Genomic DNA, 16,915 nt, shown 5'->3' on the forward strand with positions numbered 1-16,915 from the left:
TTCCACTTAAAGATTCTCTCACGTTCCGCAAAATCATATTAATATTCAATCATTTTACCTTTTACAATGGACAAAGTTTGGGGTTTACAATGCTGTCAATGAGCTGCCTTTTTTTTTTCCCCCCTCCTCTACATCGCGCTATAAGAAAGGCACTTTTAAAACCCTCATCAAGAAATCGTCTGCTGCTGGGGGAACTACCAGGCACTGAGCGACAGAAAACGCCAAAGTTTAGGGGGGAAAAAAAAAATGTTGCCTGAGCAACAGCAACAAACCCTTTCAAAAGATGACCGGGTGAAAATTGACACATTTCTGGTACTACTGCAATTGGGGGAGAAAAAAAAATAAACGCCTGGGCGAGGTTAAAGTGCGTCCTCTCTCATTCCAAGCAAATATTTCGGTCGCAGGGGGTAGCTGAGCCCCTTCACCTAAAGCAAGTCGGAGAAAGGTACCTCTGTCGGGTTTTGAAGGAGAAGCCCTAACTCCGGCTCCCCACTCGCGGCCGCGGGTTCCCTGAACGCCCGCAGACGCTCGCTTTCACCTGCACCCTGCCTACAACAGAATGCAGCTCATCCATACGCACACGCGTAACGTGCTACTCGGGTGCGGTAAATCCCCTACTTCTGATGGAAAAAAAAAAAAACCCAAACCAAACAACCCATGCTCAGTTTATGGGCTCGTCCCCTCCCACTTCATATTCGAAAATTACACCAGATTTCAGCTATCACGATCGTCTCCAGATATTGGAAATGAGACACTCGCAGTGCGACCAAACTTTCAGCAAGGATGGGTGCACGCAGAGAAGATGCTTTAGAAATTATAGGCGGTAAACAAGTTGGTTTTTTTTAATTATAAAGCGGGCGAGCATTGCGAGGGGTCTCGTGTACACACCTCGCTAAACGAAGGAGGGAAAAGTGTGCTCCCCTAATGTCTAAAAGGCACTGATTTGGCGTTTCAGCGCTGTTTCCCTTCAGGGTCGTGCCCGTTTCTAACGAATACCTGCACCACCGAAATGGCTGATGGCATGCATGTCAGCAAACTCTCCGCACCGGCCTAAACTCTCGCCTCGAACTTTATTTGCTTTGCCTACCAACGGAAAAGCGGGGAATAAAAAAAACCCCGAAAGCCCAGAGACGCGGCAGCGCAAGGCGCGACATAAAGCGAGCTAGCGGCAGGGAAAGTTTACCCAGAGGAGTCTCCCGAAGAAGCCGGGGTTAGTGTGTTTTAAGGACTAGGGCTGGATTACAGGGGCTGGGGGGGGGGGGTATTAGGAGGAAATCCCTTTCACTCAGCCCCCCCCCTTCCCTCTACGGGGAGCTGCCCGCCGCCCTCCCGCCTCCGCGCCCCACCGAGAGGACCGGCGCTCCGCACGGGGATGGAGGGGGGGGGGTGAGCACCGCGCAGGGAGCGGTCTGCAATTAAAAAAAAAAAAAAAGTAAAAAAAAAAAAAATCAAACCACCAAACCCAAAAGAGCAGCGGGGGTCGCAGGGACCACTGGAGGACCCACCCCCCCAGATGTAACACACACACCCCCCCCAGGGCACAGGCGCGGAGCTGCGCGCCCCGCGGAGCGCCCTTGCGCGGTGCGGAGGCGATGGGTGACGGTGGGGTACATCCTAGCGGTGGCTGCCCGCCATGGGAGCCCGGCTCGGCCGAGGTGGAGGGGGGGGAAACGGGGGGGGGGAGAGGCGGGCAGGGACGATCGACGGAGAAAACGGCAACTTGTGGAGGCGGCCCGGGCGCTGGAGCTGCTGCGCGGCGGCGGAACCCCCCGCCTCCCCCGGGGAAAGGGGGGGACGGGGCGGGGGAGGCTCGGTCCGGCTCCCCGGCAACTTGTAATGCGATAGAGGGGAAAGTGGGGGGGGGGGGGTGAGGGAAGGAGGGGGGGTGGGAAGTCTCTGCCTCTTCCCCCCCCCCCTCACTTTTACAAAAAAAAAAAAAAAAAGGGGGGGGGGGCGCCTGGGAGAAAAAGCCGCTGTTGGGAAAGTGCGTGCGGAGAGGGAGGCTCGGAGGCGGCGGGGAGCGGATCGGGCTGCGGGGCTGGGGGGGGGGGCAGCCCCGGCGGCAGCCCCGGCAGCGAGGCACGGGAGGCGGAGGAGGAGGAGGAGGAGGAGGAGGAGAGTAGGAGGAGCTGCCGGGTGACCCGCACCTCTCCCAAACTTGAAAGTTTTTATCTGCCCGAAATTCAAGAGCGGCCGCCGGGAGCCCCACCGCTCCTCGGCACCGAGCGGAGGCATCGACCGGGGGAACCGCTGCGAACTGGGAGCGGCTGCCGGAGCCGCTGCGAGCCAGGCAAGGCAGGGGAGGGGGGATCACCCCTGCGACAACAACAACAGCCACCCCCCCCCCACCACCCCCCACCCCCCCAAATCTGGGAGAGGATCGATACTATTTGCTGCAGCCCGAGGACTTGCTCATCGGCGCACACGCGAGACCGCTGTCATTAGCTAACAGGACACACGACTGAGCCGGGGGGGGTGGGTGGGTGGGGGGGGGGGTGGGGAAGGGTGAGGGGTGTCACAAAAAGTCATTACAACCTGAGAGAGAGAGGGAGAAAGGAAAAAAAAAAAAACTTCCTACCAATGGACAACAGGAAGTGACCACCACCACCAACGGGGAGTCTCTGCTTGGAGAAAGAAGCTGCAAGACAAAGAAGAAGGAAGGAGAGGTGAAAGGCAAAACTGCCCAAGGTCTTCTGCGTGTGCGTGCGCTTCCCAGAGAGGAGAGAACAAAAGTCCGCCGGGAAGGGGAGCCAGAGAAAGAGCGAGGGAAAAGGAGACAGGCTGGAGGAAGAGCTAAAGACAAGCATGTGAAGAGCAAGGGGAAAGAAGAGCGGCGCAACGCACACGCACCCCGAAAAAAAAAAAAAAAAGAAAGGGAAAAAAGAAAAAGCATCCGCAAAAGTTTCTTTTCCTCCTGGGAAGAAATTCCTCACGGGCACACAGAAATCAGATGCCCTGCAGATCAACTTCTGGGGAAAGAGAGACCAAGAGAGAAGAGGACACAGAGTGATGTGAAGAAAGAAAGGAGGAGGGGGGAAAAAAAAAAGCCAGAAAAGAGAGCAGAAGCAAAAGAAACTGAGAGCCGGGGAGCGGAGGGGGGGGAGGAAGAAAGAGCGACAGCAAAGCGAAGATCGTGACCTCCCCCAACAAGTGAACCTTGCACATATGTTGTGTAAAGTGTGTGCAAAACAGAGCCCTCCTGCGTGGTGCGTGTGTGTTTCGCTGCCGCCGCCGCTGCTGCCGCCGCCGCCGCGGTCGGTGCCTCTCGCAGGCGGCGCTGCCGGTGCCGGGGAGACGCATCATTTGGCGGAGCGAAGCGGCTAATTGCGGAGCCCCGTCCTTCATTTACATATGCAGCCTGAGTCCGCTGGAGCCGCGCCAATCCGCGCTCGCCCCCAGCACCATTAATCGCCATGCATTATTCACAATCATAATTACAGAGCCCCATGCGCGCTCCGCGCAGCCGCCCCAGCCCGCCGCGCACACCCCGCCGCACCGCGCACACCCCGCCCGGCTAATCCCCCACTCGCTCACCCACTCACTCCCAGTTTGGTTGGCTGCTTAGCTTTGCTTTTTTTTTTTTTTTCTTTTTTTTTCCCCCCTCTTTTTTTTTTTTTTTTCCTCCCGTGTCGTTGGGTTGGTTGCCTTTTCTGTTGTTGTTTGTTCGGTTTGTTTTGCAACTCGACTTTTATTTGCGAACAGTTCTTTCCAGCCCCCCATCCCCTCGTTCCCAATTCCTCCCCCCCTTTCCACCTCCACGTCGCTGATGCCTCTGCAAAAAGCAGAGTCAAGACGGCTCAGTTAGCAGCATGTCTCGTCGAAAGCAAGCGAAACCCCAGCATCTCAAATCGGACGAAGAGCTGCAAGCGGAGGTAGTTTCTGAGCACGGTAAGGGCTCCCGGCGCCTCTTTCTCCTTCTCTCTCTCCTTTTGTGAGCGCGTTTCGGACGGAGATAGGTGGATTTATGGTGATGGTGAACATGGGAGCGCAATTACTCTGCAGCGGGAGAATGGGAATTCGAGCAGCTGGGGGAAGAGGCAGCGGAACTGAGAAGTTCGCAGTTTAGCCAAGTTTCTCGCAGCCCACCCCCTGACTAACCAGCCCTCCCAGCAGCTCCCTCCCGGCCTCCCGAGCGCTTTTATCGCGGCCGGGCTCGCCGGCGGGGCTCGGCCCTCCCTCCGCCTTCCCCCGGGCTCGGCCGGCCGCATCAGCCGGCACCCCGGCGCCGCGCCTGCCTCCTCCTCCTCTCCCTCTATTTTTTGGGGTACCCCTTTTTTCCTCCCCCCCCCCCCCAGCAGAGCCTCGGAGAGGGCAGGAGCCATATTCCGTGTTCCCCTTGCACCGCCGGCAGGAAAGTTGCGGAGGGGGGGGGACGACGGGACGGGGGTGCTCTGCCCGGGGCTGCCGGCTCCGGGGGCGGGGGGGGGGGTGTCTTCCCGCAGGCCGGGGGCTACCGGGCAACCCGGGGCAGCCCCATCGCGGCCGCTGCCAGGGGCTTCCCCCCCCCGACAGCCCCCCCCCTAAAGGAGAAGCGCGTTTCTGCGCAGCCCGCTTAGGTTTGGGGCTGCTCCGACCGCTCCCCCCCCCCCCCGTCGGTCCGTCTGTCCGTCCCCGTTTGCCCCGGCAGCCGTCGGGGTAGGGGGGGGACACACGGTGGCTTGGGGACCCCGGTGGGAGCGGGCAGGGCCGCTCGGGTGCGTGGGGGCAAGCGGAGTTGGTTCCATTATTTTCGAGAAGGTTGAGCAGCAGCTTTTTTGCCTTCCCCCCCCCCCCTTGCCCTGCCTTCCCCCCTTGGCCTCCTGGCTTTGCTGCGACTGTAATTACGATCAGTAGTAGGTGACACGGAGTGCCACCACCGCCACCAGCCCCTGTCGCGCCGGCTGCAGGCGGTGGGGAAGGTTATTTTCTCGCCCATCCGCCATTCTTCGCTCCCTCCCCACACGCAGGCACAGGCACACTTGCTTTTATGCAGCTGGGTTGCCCAGGCTGGTAGCGAACAAGTGTCCAAAGGTGGAAAGATTTGGGCCGTGGTGGCTCCTTATTTCCACTTCGCTGTAATTTTTTGTCGAGAAGAAGGCTGCGGGGGTTTTTGTCTTCCTTCTTTTTGTTTTGGTTTGGTTTATTTTCCTTAGTAGTCCTTGGCATTGCAGCGTGCGAAGGCATGCCACAGCCCATGCTCACTTTTCCTGGGCTAAGTTGAGAGCTTCCACTTGAAAGTTTTTCTTTTCCTCTTTGCACAGAGCCCACCGCCTGCTTAGTTTCTCGCGTAACCAAGTGGGAGCCCCGATGTTTTCTGCTTTCTGTGTAGGCCCCTTGCTCGGGTGCTTATCCCCCCTCTCCCTCCCTTGGAAAAGAAAAAAAGTCATTCTCCTGCCTCAAAACTATAATGACTTTTAAGTTGCATCTGTGGGGAGAGAGAGGCAGCAAAGTTGAAGCCCGAGGAGGATTTTGACTATTGTAGCTGAACTTTACAGCCCTGAAGCTTAAGGCAGCGTGATTCCACTTCATCAGGTTAAAACATCTGTCAGACTGGCAAATCGTAAAGCCTCCTGCTCCTTCCCAGGGTATTTGGGGAGCCAGGGAGGGAGTCCCACACCGTCCAGGGCTGCTAAGGGGGCTAATGCCACCGCTCCAGGAAAACCCCCTTGGCTGGCGACAATAGCAGCCACACAGAGAAACGCTTCCTTCTGTCACAGCGGAGGAGCAAAGCAGTGCATTTTCAAAATTCGGTTTTTTTCCTTGGGAAGCGGTGGTCGTGTAAAGAAATTAATGCAGGCAGGCGGACGGGAATTAGTGTTTTATTAGGTAAACAAGATTTGTTGAGGCCAGTCTCTGTTGGGGTGGGTTCTAGGTCTAAGAATTTATCACTGGCGTTATAAACTTTTGCGTGCTCCGAATCCATTTCGATACAGAAAAATAAAACCCCACTACTTCATTATGACACTCCTGGCGAGTTAATAAATTGAAAAAAATTGTTAAACTAGGTTTTTGTTTTGTTTTGTGAATCTTATCTATGTAGCCATGTCACCCGAGATTAGAACAAGAGATATGCTAAAAAGAAACGCTTGCATATGGTGGGTAGATTAAGGACAAAGAATCTTTTTGTCATGGAAATGGTTTTTTTTTTTCCCCCTTTTTTGGGGGGTTTTGTTTTGTTTACTTCATCACATAGAATTTCTCACACTTGGTTTGTTTTGTATTGCCCTCAATGACTACATGATCAAATGAATGGATTTATTTCTGCCGAATGAGAAAGACAGTCTTTCCATCAAAAGGACTACATTGCATCCCAGTGAGGAATTTTAAAGCGTTATTATTGTGGTCCCTGAATAGCACAAAATCGGCTTTCACAGCAGCCCTAAAATGCAACAATGTAAATACTTTTCAGCCTTAGAAGGCTGTTATCAAAATGTGCTATGTTTCCTTTTATTAAAACATATTTTAATTAATAGAGTGAAACCCTTCATAGTTAACAATTAACAAGCTAAAGTAGTGCTGTTGGTTTTGCACTTTCATTTGAGAAATGGGAACAAGGTGGAGGCAGGATACAGGAGTACAGGGCTATCTAGTGCACATTAGTGTAATGTAAATAATTTACACGTTATATTAGGAAGCCTAACGATTGCTATACGGAAAGCAATTTTATAGGCCAGATATAATGAGCGCTCCAAATCTCGTGAATTAAAACACTTCTTGTCAAGTCAGTGTTCTTCGTTTCTGTTCACAGCTGTAATCAAGATATTGCTACAGTTCCTGGGCGTATTTTGCAACAGGCCAAAAATAGTTTGCACAGTGCAAGAATATTTGTCGTTTTTAGAAAGCAAACTGTTTAAGCAGTATTATTTGATGCATGTAGCCTTTTCACTAATTTGGCTGTTGATCTTCAAAGGTGGAAGCTGTTGTTAACACAAGATTAAGCAAATGAAGCTTATTATTTATTTAATGAAATAGTGTTTAATATCACCTCTAAATAGATTTTATTAAGTGAAGCATTTAAAAATGAATGTCCCGTAAACGTAATCCATGGAGTGAAGGGACATTCACAGTAGCAGAGAGAAGCCTGGCAATTTGGGGAGCAGAATGGAAGATAAAGATTAGGCCAGATTTTAAGTTGCCTGGTCTCACCCTAACTTTTGTGCTATCGTTACCACCGAAGTTTTAGGGTCAGAACAAATAATTTTATAGCCAGCTTGGGCTACAGCATAACACAACTGCATTCAAACAGGGCAGTGTCATGATGATGAGAAACTGTTGGAAATCTGAAGGTAATTAACAATGTCATCAACTACAGATTTACACTCAAAAGCGGTTGAAATTATTTGTTGGAAGTGAAATGCTAAAAATATATTTTTTAATAATTTTGAAAGCAAGTGTTAACAAACAGCTGGTGATGATATATTACTTGAATAATTGCACTGTAGAAGAGTGAACAAAAGATACCTATTTAAAAAAAAAACAACACTTTGAGGTTACTAAATTAGAAGATATGATGGAAATAATTTAAAAACAGCAGCAGCAGGACTCAAGTGGCTGCCTGTAGAATACAGTCATCCCAGTTTCTCAGTAAAATGTAAAGCGTTGTAATAGCTGGAATTACATTTCTAATACATTTGCCTAATTCAACAGATTACAAACAAATCAGAATTACAGATACCATGCACATGCTTCAACTCCGATTAATTTTTATATTAAACCACAGATACAGCATTTGTATTTTTAAAGTAGGGATAATGAAAGGGGGTTTTTGTAATGCTGAAAAGTGATTCTTAGAGTGTGCAAGTGAGGTTCTGGGAAGGGCAATGACAAATGATGCTTTGGACTGTTTCGTGCGAAGTTTCTGACAAAGATCTATCATTGTTTAGTCTGAGGTGGAAGGGATACCTTGTAGTGAACTGTGTAATGACAGTTTTCTAATGTGCCTTTTGCAATTTCTTTTTTAAATATTGGACCTGTTTCCCCCCCCGCCCCCCACTCTTCAATACATAGAACACAGTCTAAACTAATGGATCTTTTCCATCCTGGGAAAGTGGGATTGGGCTGTGCAGTTTCCAGCAGTTTGTGGCTGCACTCGGTATTCTTCTGGAGTATGTACACAGACACACATGCTCCGCTACAGCAACGACACAGTTCGCTGTGGAGCAGCCAGCTTCGTGTGAGTGGGTTCACTCCACCTGCATACACAGAGGGTAAAACCACATTTTGGAGGGACATTCCTATGTACAAAATCGAGGTTATTGCACATCGGTTAGACGCTATTGCCTTCAAAACTTGAGAAGTCACAGGCAGCTGTCAGTAAACATAAAACTTCAGTGATTTTTGCAAATATTTGTTCTGAGGCAACTGTAGGAGAAGGCTTTTTGTTTTGAAAAATAAAGGCCAAATAAGTATTGCTCTAAATTGTCCCTTTGGTAAGAAATGGCAATTGAAACTTTATATAAATAGTTTTGCTATTACGGTAGAGACTTAACATTCAAACTGTGTCACATCTGTATTTGTCTAATTTTCAAAATACTCTGGTTTGAACTGTGTTAGCAGTAGGAAAATATTGGGAATCATAAGGAAACTACAACGATCCGCCAATTTGCTGATGTATGTACAACAATGAAAGTAGACAAAACTGGGTCAGATTTTATCTGGTGGTGCTGATCTTGAGGAAGTCTTACCATCTCCTGAGGTAGACATTTAGGCTCATTTTTCAGAGTGGGAGGGAGGAAATTTTGAAAGGTGTTGGTTGAAATTCTGTGTAATTAAGCTATTAATATGCACACATTTAGCTGTTGAAAATTACTTCTCCTTGCCTAAGAAAGAGGAAAAGCTACAATTCAAAAAATGGGTGGCATTTTAAAAAAAGACTGAAGATAAACAAATTAATAATGAGTATTAGTGCCATTTTGAAAAAATAGTTTGAGTCCTGGGAGAATTTTATGGATATCTTTCCTTCATTTGATTTGTTGACCACCAAGCCAGGGGAAGCATATCTGTTGACTATCCATCAGTCAGGACATGAGTCAATCACTTTTGCTGATAATAAACCAGGTCTGGCATGACATTAAAATAGTTAAGTACTGACACATTTTCCAGAATAAAGCATGTAAAAATAATGTCTTTCGTAATACTGCATTTATAAAATGAGGGTAATTTGCTATATTTTTTTCCAGAGGAAGCATGAGTAAATCTAGTTTCAGCAGTAAATTTTGATTGAATTGTACATTTCAATGTAAAGGGCCAAAATCCTGTTTCCGTTACCCTCTTAAAATTTCCCCACTAAACGTAGTGAAGGTTTTCCATTAATTAAAAAAAAAAGGGGGGGGGGGGATTTAGGCCAAAACACACTTTTAGCAGCTGGTTCAGTTATGGTGCTGTTGGACATAGAGTACATTTCTTCTTACCAAGGAAAACCCCTTCAAAATTGGGAAAGCCAGAAAACGAATTGTTTAAAAGGGCGATAGAAAACCATAATGAAACACATTGTAAAACCGTGTTTCTTCGAAGTTGAAAAGCGAAAAAGATAGCGGACTGAAGAGCGGGGTCTTCACTATTTCCGTGCTGTAGTTGGGGGAGGCAAAGTGAGCCCTTCCGAAACTCTACTCCCATTCCCCCCACCAAATCCGGACCCTAGCACCGGTTGAAAAAAGAAACCCCGAAACATTTCCAAACTTAGGCACACCGACTTCTTGGGGAAGGCTGTTGACCTCTCGCAGGAGCCGCCGGCCAGGGTGGGGAGGTGGGTGCTGCCCCGGGTGGGTGGGTGGGTGCTGCCCCGGGTGGGTGCTGTCCCGGGTGGGTGCTGCTGGCCGGAGCTGAGCCGGGGAAAAGGTGGGAGATCGCGGAGTGCCAGCAAGCTTCCCCGGGCCTCTCCCTGAGGGTGGGTAGTTAGAAGTGCTTTGACAAGGCTTGCTGATTTAACCTTTGCCTGCTTTGCCCTGCCAGGGGTGGCCACTAGATGTCAAGCTCATAATACAATTAGTACATCTGTGCAGTTGACCTTGGCAGCACGGCTTACCACTGTTCTGTGAAGTGTTAACACTGAATTTGAGTGTTAACTAGAGATCCCTCGGAGTTTGCTACGCGCCATACAGCTTATCAAATGCCCATCTAGCTCAGCACAAGTGTTTACAGTTCTTAAAGGAGGAAAAAAGGTTTCCTTTTGTGAAGCCCAGCGTCTTGAGCTGCTTAATTAACCCTGCAGGTGCTGCGGTATTTTTGTTGCCGTTAATCAAAACCGACTCGCTCTTCAGCGTTGCAGGAGACCGCTTCTGCCAGTGCCATTTGATAATTTTATTTTATGGTTTTGTTGATGTAGCGATGTCCCCAAAGCTGGAAATGATGAAAGCTAACGGATTCGTTTAGATCTTGACGTGCTTCGCTACCCTGTGCGATACTGCAGTATACGGCATGGTAAATGAGCAAAATGACCGAGCTGCCCAACTGGCATCGAATCACTCGGGGTTTGCTCTTTCAAGCACTCCTGCATGTGAGTAATTTTACTCAAAGGAGTCGTGCCATTGAGTCCGGTACTTGTAAGTTCAGTTTCGAGATGCTTAAGGAGATGCAGGATTGTGTCCTCACATTGGCTTCTGTTACTGTGAGCCTCCAAACACAAATTTGTCAGCGTTTGTGTGGTTGTTCAGAGAGTGGCCAGCTTCCTTCTGCAGGGTGTTGAGTTACATAGTTTAAGATGTAGTTAATAGTTTAAGATGCAGTTAATTGTATACTTTTCAAAATAGGAAAGCTGTGGAGAATCTAGAGTTCTGCTTCTTTCTCCTAGTTCATTTGGTTTGTTTCATTTTTTTCAATGTCTTTTTCGTATCAGCTGTGTGAGAAGTATTGACCTCGATTTTTTTTTTTTAGGATTCCTAATAAAACTTGATGCGTTCCAAATAAACTTAGTTCCTACAAACATCGGCATATTTGTACACAGATTCTACACGACCTGAAATCAGTGTATACATGCCATAACAGCCAACCGAATAACTGTTTATATGATTTTGCAAAACATAATGCAGGCCTTATTTAATATGATATCTTGCGCAAATATTCCAAACAATTTGTGAAGCTTGCATCTGTTCCACATCTGCATGCATGTAGAAAGGTGCCAGTGTTTGAGATAACGAAGTGCTTCACTGCACAGATTAGAAGCTGCAAATGTTTTAAACAGAATACAGTTAGTGCCTGTGCCACAGGTGGCTGTTACTTAACAAATTCTGAGATTTAGGCTACTGAATAGATCAAACCGAGTGTGCCAGGTCAGTACCGGGTTTTGCATAGCAAGAGTGCCCTCCACTGTTCAAATGCATACTAACAGCTTTTGTGGTCTGAGAAAAAGGACAGAAAATTTTTCTATTGAGTCTGGAATTTCTTCTACATTGTTAAACACAGTAGGGGTCTCTATTTGTCTCCTCCTGTTTCACAGCTTGGGCTCAGTATGTGATAATTCATCTTTCTTTATGGGATTCAAAGCTATCATAAAGAGTTAAAAAGAATTAATTTGCAAGAAAATAAACGTGTTCTAACAATTTAAGAAAACTTTCTTTAAAAGCTCCGTCAATTGTAAGAGACGACAAAGCTAAGGAAAAAGTAATACTGTTCTTCTCAAGGATCAATACGTTGTTACAAGGCTACTGTTTCCAAATTAATATAATTTTGAAAACAAATTTCTGTGGTTTTTCCCCCCCCCCCCCATATTTTCTTAATCTATTGAAATAGTGCTTGGGGAAAAAAGAAGTCTGTGTATCCTGATGATACGAGTAGTAAATAATTGTCCTGTATTGGTGCGCTATGCTCAGAGTTTTATTTATAATACTGCTTGTTTAAATATACAAAAATGCTGTGAGCTGCACTTTGAAATGATTATTGGATTTGCACGTGAGAGCATTTTATACATCTGTTTTCATAGTTAGCATTTCATCTTCAGCTGATGTTTAACAAACTCAGTTTTTTCTGAAACTTCTTCACAGTTCGTACCCTGCTGCTCAGTGAATGATCAGTGGGTTTTTTTCTTCCTGAAAGAAATTTCTACATATAGAAAATACTGTCTCGATTATGCAGCTCTGAATGTAGAAATAATAGTAATTCATACAACACTTTTCTGTGCTTTCACTTGTATTATTGCCTATGGTCTAAAAAGAAGCTTCAGAAAATACTTTACTCACACCTTTGTTGGGTTCCTTTACAAGACACTTTTGTTTGAGTGCTTCAGGAAGGTATCAGCAATTTGAAATAGAGGAAAGCCTAGCAAATGTTGATTCTCTTCCCTGATTTTATCCAAGTGTCTCATGAAGCATACATAATTTGAGGATTCTATGACACAGGGTAACAAAATACTGAATTGTCAGGGAACATTTGGTTTTAATAGTCCTTATTTAATATAATTGAAAAGGTGCTTTTCAGGTCATTTACATGTGCAGAACCAGAAGTGATTTATGTTGAGACAAAATGAAAAGATTCTGGAGCAAAGACGAAACACAGTGGGGTCGACTGGGGCTTTTTCCAGACTGGGAGCAGTTAGCCCTAAGAAAGGGGACATTTATTAAAAAGCATACGTTTTCAGAACTACCCTGACTAGAATGTGATGTTTAATTTCCATCTGCTTCACAAAAGTAGGTGGCAGCATTTTTGAAGCCTCCATTCGTTATATTTTCCCTCGCACATCACGCAAGAGGCTTTCCTCTCACACGGAGCGGAAAGACATATGCCTGCGATAAAAATTCAGAACCGGTAAAGCCAGGTTTACGAATCCTGCGTGCGTGCGTGCCGTCAGAAGCTGTGGCGGTTTTTTTCTGAACTCCACACATTTTCTGACGGTGACTGGAGGAGCCAGGGCCCCCTTTCAGCCCTCTCCCTTCCTCTCGGACGGCAAAAAAGCAGGCCAACGCCATCCTCCGCGCAGCCACGCGTTGCTCCGGCGTTCGGTGGGTGCGCTCAGCAAGGGGTTTTGCCAACCTCCCGCCGTCAACCCCTCGTACCCCCCCTTTCGCTGAGTCAGCAGGGCACCTCAGCGGCTTCAGGTATCCCCATCCCAAAGTGACTTTCTCAAAAGACCTTCGTTGGAGTTTCTAATTTTAGGGCCAAACCCCGGTGATGCAAAGGGAGAGCGCTCCGCTCTCTCCGCTGGTCGGTACCTGCTTAGGAGCTCGCCCCGGGTACCGCTTGAGAGATGCTGCCTGCGATTTTTCACCTGTTTTCAGAGGGTAAGCTTTATGGGCTGTAATTCATCTTGCATCCCGTAGCAGCTTCAGATTAGTCTGTTAGCTGTTAGACTGCTAATGAGAAAAAGAAAATAACTGAGAGGTTATTAGTGGCTGAGATCCTGCCCGCTTGACAAAACTCCCATTCAACACCTTTTGTGTAACTAAGAACTGCAAAATTCAACCCATGTCTATAAGATTAAGCAAGTGCTCGATTAATTCCCCCAAAGTCCTTGAAAATTTTTACTGCACCACATCCTCACTGTAACGATAAAAATGATTGGATTGTTTCTCTTCAGGAAAAATCAAAAAGATTAAATTCTTCAGTGCTTAATGGATTTAATCACCTTGTAGTGTATCAGAAAGTGAAAGCAAGCTATAAAACATAAGGAAACGTGGAAAAATGCTATGTTTTCCTGTAATAGGTACATGCTGTAACTGAAAACAAAAATTAATTTTTAGCTTCATATTTTAACATCTGAAATTTTTAATCATCAGGAGTAATGATAAAATTTTGGTATTGCTTTCTGTCGTTCATAAAGTGACCGAGTTTTAACAAACAACAAAAATGCCCTTTCATGTGGGGGCATATGCTCTTAAGCTGCATTCCCTGTTGAAGTCGGTGAAGACTTACACTGCAAAAGCAACAATAAGTACAGTACCTTAGTGCTTTCATATTAATAAGTACTACTGAAAGGGATGTTAAAACCCTAATTTGTGAAGTACTGGGGCAATGTCCATTTCTCCAACAGACATACATATATATATATATATATATATATATATATATATATATAAAAATATTTATCAGTCATTATTTTCAGTCTTGCTTTTCCCCCCCCGGAGTGCTTGTTTGGGGCAAGACGACAAAGACTGCTGTTTGCATGACTAGTTCGTACTCTTTCAATCCCATTAATTTCAGTGGTGTTTCTAATGTGAGTAAAGGGTACTCATTGGAGTAGGAGATGTTGGATTGAGCCCATAGTCTGTCACTCTGCGAAGCGTCTTAGGAACCTCACTGTGCTGTGCAGGGGATGTACCGTCATCTGTAGCAAAGCAGCATTTACTCCGGTGCCATCTGTGTCACCTGCTTGCTTACCAGCCCAAGAAAGTGAAGCTTTGAGAGAGATTTAACTTGTCTGATTTCTTCAGAAGTGCCAAAATAGTTTATCCTAAATGGGAAGTACTGTGGTGAAGTTCTTTGTATGTCTACTTTGAAGTTGACCGGGGGGAGAAAAACCCTAATGACTCTCTAGCACTATTCTCTAAAATATTTTTCAAAAGCAGTCCTGGGATATTTCAAGACAGATAATGAGATGACTGTACTTGGATTAGTCATTTGAAAAGTATTCTCGCTATTTTTAAGGCTTGGGAGTTGAGGGAAGGAGGAATACAAAACAGAGCTGTAGGTCCCCAGTCAGTGTGAACGAAGCCTGGTTGCCCTGAGATAGCACAAAACCCGCCAGTTATTTCCTTGAGAGCAGAGCTGAGCACTGATCATCTGAGAAATACCTATACTGCTGTATGCCACTTGTACTTTTCCACAAGTTACATTGCAAACGCAAACTGCTCCCTCTTTGAGTTTATGAATTAGTACACTAGGCTGGTTATTATCTTGAAATGCTGAACAGGGCCATATCGATACCTCCTGGCAGTGGGCATCAGTAGTTTCAGTTTCTGTTGGAAGCTTACGCATTGCACATATTAGTTTTGACATACATGGATGATGAGACTGTCTTCTAGTGCAGAAAATAATACTTGTTTTGATTGTAAATGTTCACACTTGGGCTTGGTGATTACTGTACAGTGTCTGAAATAATTAGCTTACTGGTGTTTGATCAGCTCATTCTAGATCAGAGGACAGCCATATTTGAATGGCTGCATTGCGTGAATCCGTCACTAATTACTTAAACCTTTTGTGCAAGGTTTGTTTAGAGAAAGCTCTCCTTAAACAAAAGAATAGCGATATATAGATAAAAAGCTGGAAGAGGAGCCGCACAGTTTGCAGCTTCTTTTAGAATCAATCCTCTTTTGCAACCATGTCTTCATAGTAGTAGCAGCAGTAGTAGCTATGATAATAATAATAATAATAATAATAATAGACAACTCTTACCCAGCTTGCCAAGGTTTGGAAATAAGCACTGGAAAACCTTCTCAGCGAAGGCCTTAGGAGAAACGTGGTTCCTCTGTGTATGGTTGGTACTACCCACCTGGGAACTCAGTAGATTCTGAATAAGGACCAGAGGATCAGGCCCCCAGACTGTAAAAATGTAGATCTGTAATGTAAATAAAGATTTGTTTGAGTTGTCTTAGTTCAGAAAGACTCTGGAGAGAGGCGAGCGTGTTGGGTGCCTTGCTGGTCCGTACTCCACATGCTGTCGCTTTGCGAAAGCTGAAGTACGGACTGAAAATGTGGTTTGGAAACCTGTTTTTTCACTTACTCCTTTGGGAAGGCTTTAGGTTTTTCAGCATATGCTTTAGGATACCTGCGGCCAGTACACTCTTTTTCTGTGGTGAATCATGTTATCTTCTGTGATATTTTTGTAACATAATGTGATAGTTAAGTTTCTACCAAAGCATTTACAGTAAGGATTAGTCTTGTATTGTCTAGCAACAGCTATATATTATTGACCTTAACCCAGACAGTGTAACAGCTTCAGCACTTTGTGTGGAAGTCCAAAATAATATTTGACTGTTTTCAGTTGCATTTTATTCCACCCTCCCAAAAGGAAAAAAAGGAAGGGAAAAAATCTAGCGGTACTCGAAGAATTTTCCTTTTAGCTAGTAAGTACAGTAGAACTTTGTGTAAATAATATTTAAAACTAGGAAAAAACATTCAGTGATCACTTCTCAATAGAAAACGTATGTCTGTTTTATCTAGTGGCAAGCACTGGATATATAAATGTATAAATATATAGTGCCATCTTAACAGTTTTTTGAAGGTACAGTTTTGGAAGGTACAGTTTTGGAAGGTACAGGGAAATAATAAGTTTGAGATGCTCTACAAGGCCAGTAAATAGTATTCAGGGCACAGATTTATCACCTTTATCAGGCAAAACTCCCCGCTGAAATCTGTAGGGAGTTTTAGCTCAGCGAAGACTGAAAGAACTGACATGTAATTTTGTCAAAAGTGATTTTATAGTTAATGTTCTGTAAAAACCTCTTTTTTAAAAGTAACCGGAACAATCTCAAGATCACGTTTTCCTTTTATTTTGCACTACTACCTTTTCTTCATAACTGTTTCTGTTGTAATGGTAAGTTCTGAATTTCTCGGCAATCTCTTTTTTTTAAGCATTCTGTAATATTGCCAGATATTCATAGCTACATGAAGCTTTGTTCGTACTAAGCATAGGATATTGAGGATATTGGCCCAATTCTGCTCCATCAAAGTCGATGGAACTTCTGCCATTCATTTTAGTAGAAACAGGATTGGACGCTTTATTTGCTTATTATGGCTATCTTCAATACAAATCAGCTATGTCTTTGCTTCTAGCTATGCTCAACCTCATTACAGATACATATTACATTCCTTGCTCTGACGGGATACTTAGACTACCAGCATTCTAATATCAAGGCAGAATTCAGTAGAAGAACTTGTTAACTGTTGGCTATTTTCTTTTTATTTTTTGTTGCACAATTTTTTCATTACATTGAATTATGGTGCTAGTTTAAAAAAAAAAATTAGGATCCATGAAAATAAAATAAGAGTGCAGCTTGGGATATCATGA

At 45.5% G+C, this 16,915-nt stretch overlaps 1 protein-coding gene across 2 annotated transcripts in view; it reads left to right on the forward strand.

Annotated features, from left to right (window-relative positions):
* The first annotated feature begins 1,967 nt into the window (after positions 1-1,967).
* Positions 1,968-16,915, forward strand: part of SALL3 (spalt like transcription factor 3) — a 27,204-nt gene continuing 12,256 nt past the window's right edge. For both annotated transcript variants that reach the window (XM_069809223.1, XM_069809224.1), the window contains exon 1: positions 1,968-3,888. In XM_069809223.1, coding sequence (XP_069665324.1) covers positions 3,810-3,888 — 79 coding nt within the window. In that variant the 5' untranslated portion in view covers positions 1,968-3,809. The remainder of the gene's footprint in view (positions 3,889-16,915) is intronic.

Source organism: Haliaeetus albicilla, chromosome 21 (genome assembly GCF_947461875.1).
Source record: "Haliaeetus albicilla chromosome 21, bHalAlb1.1, whole genome shotgun sequence".
Taxonomy (NCBI): domain Eukaryota; kingdom Metazoa; phylum Chordata; class Aves; order Accipitriformes; family Accipitridae; genus Haliaeetus; species Haliaeetus albicilla.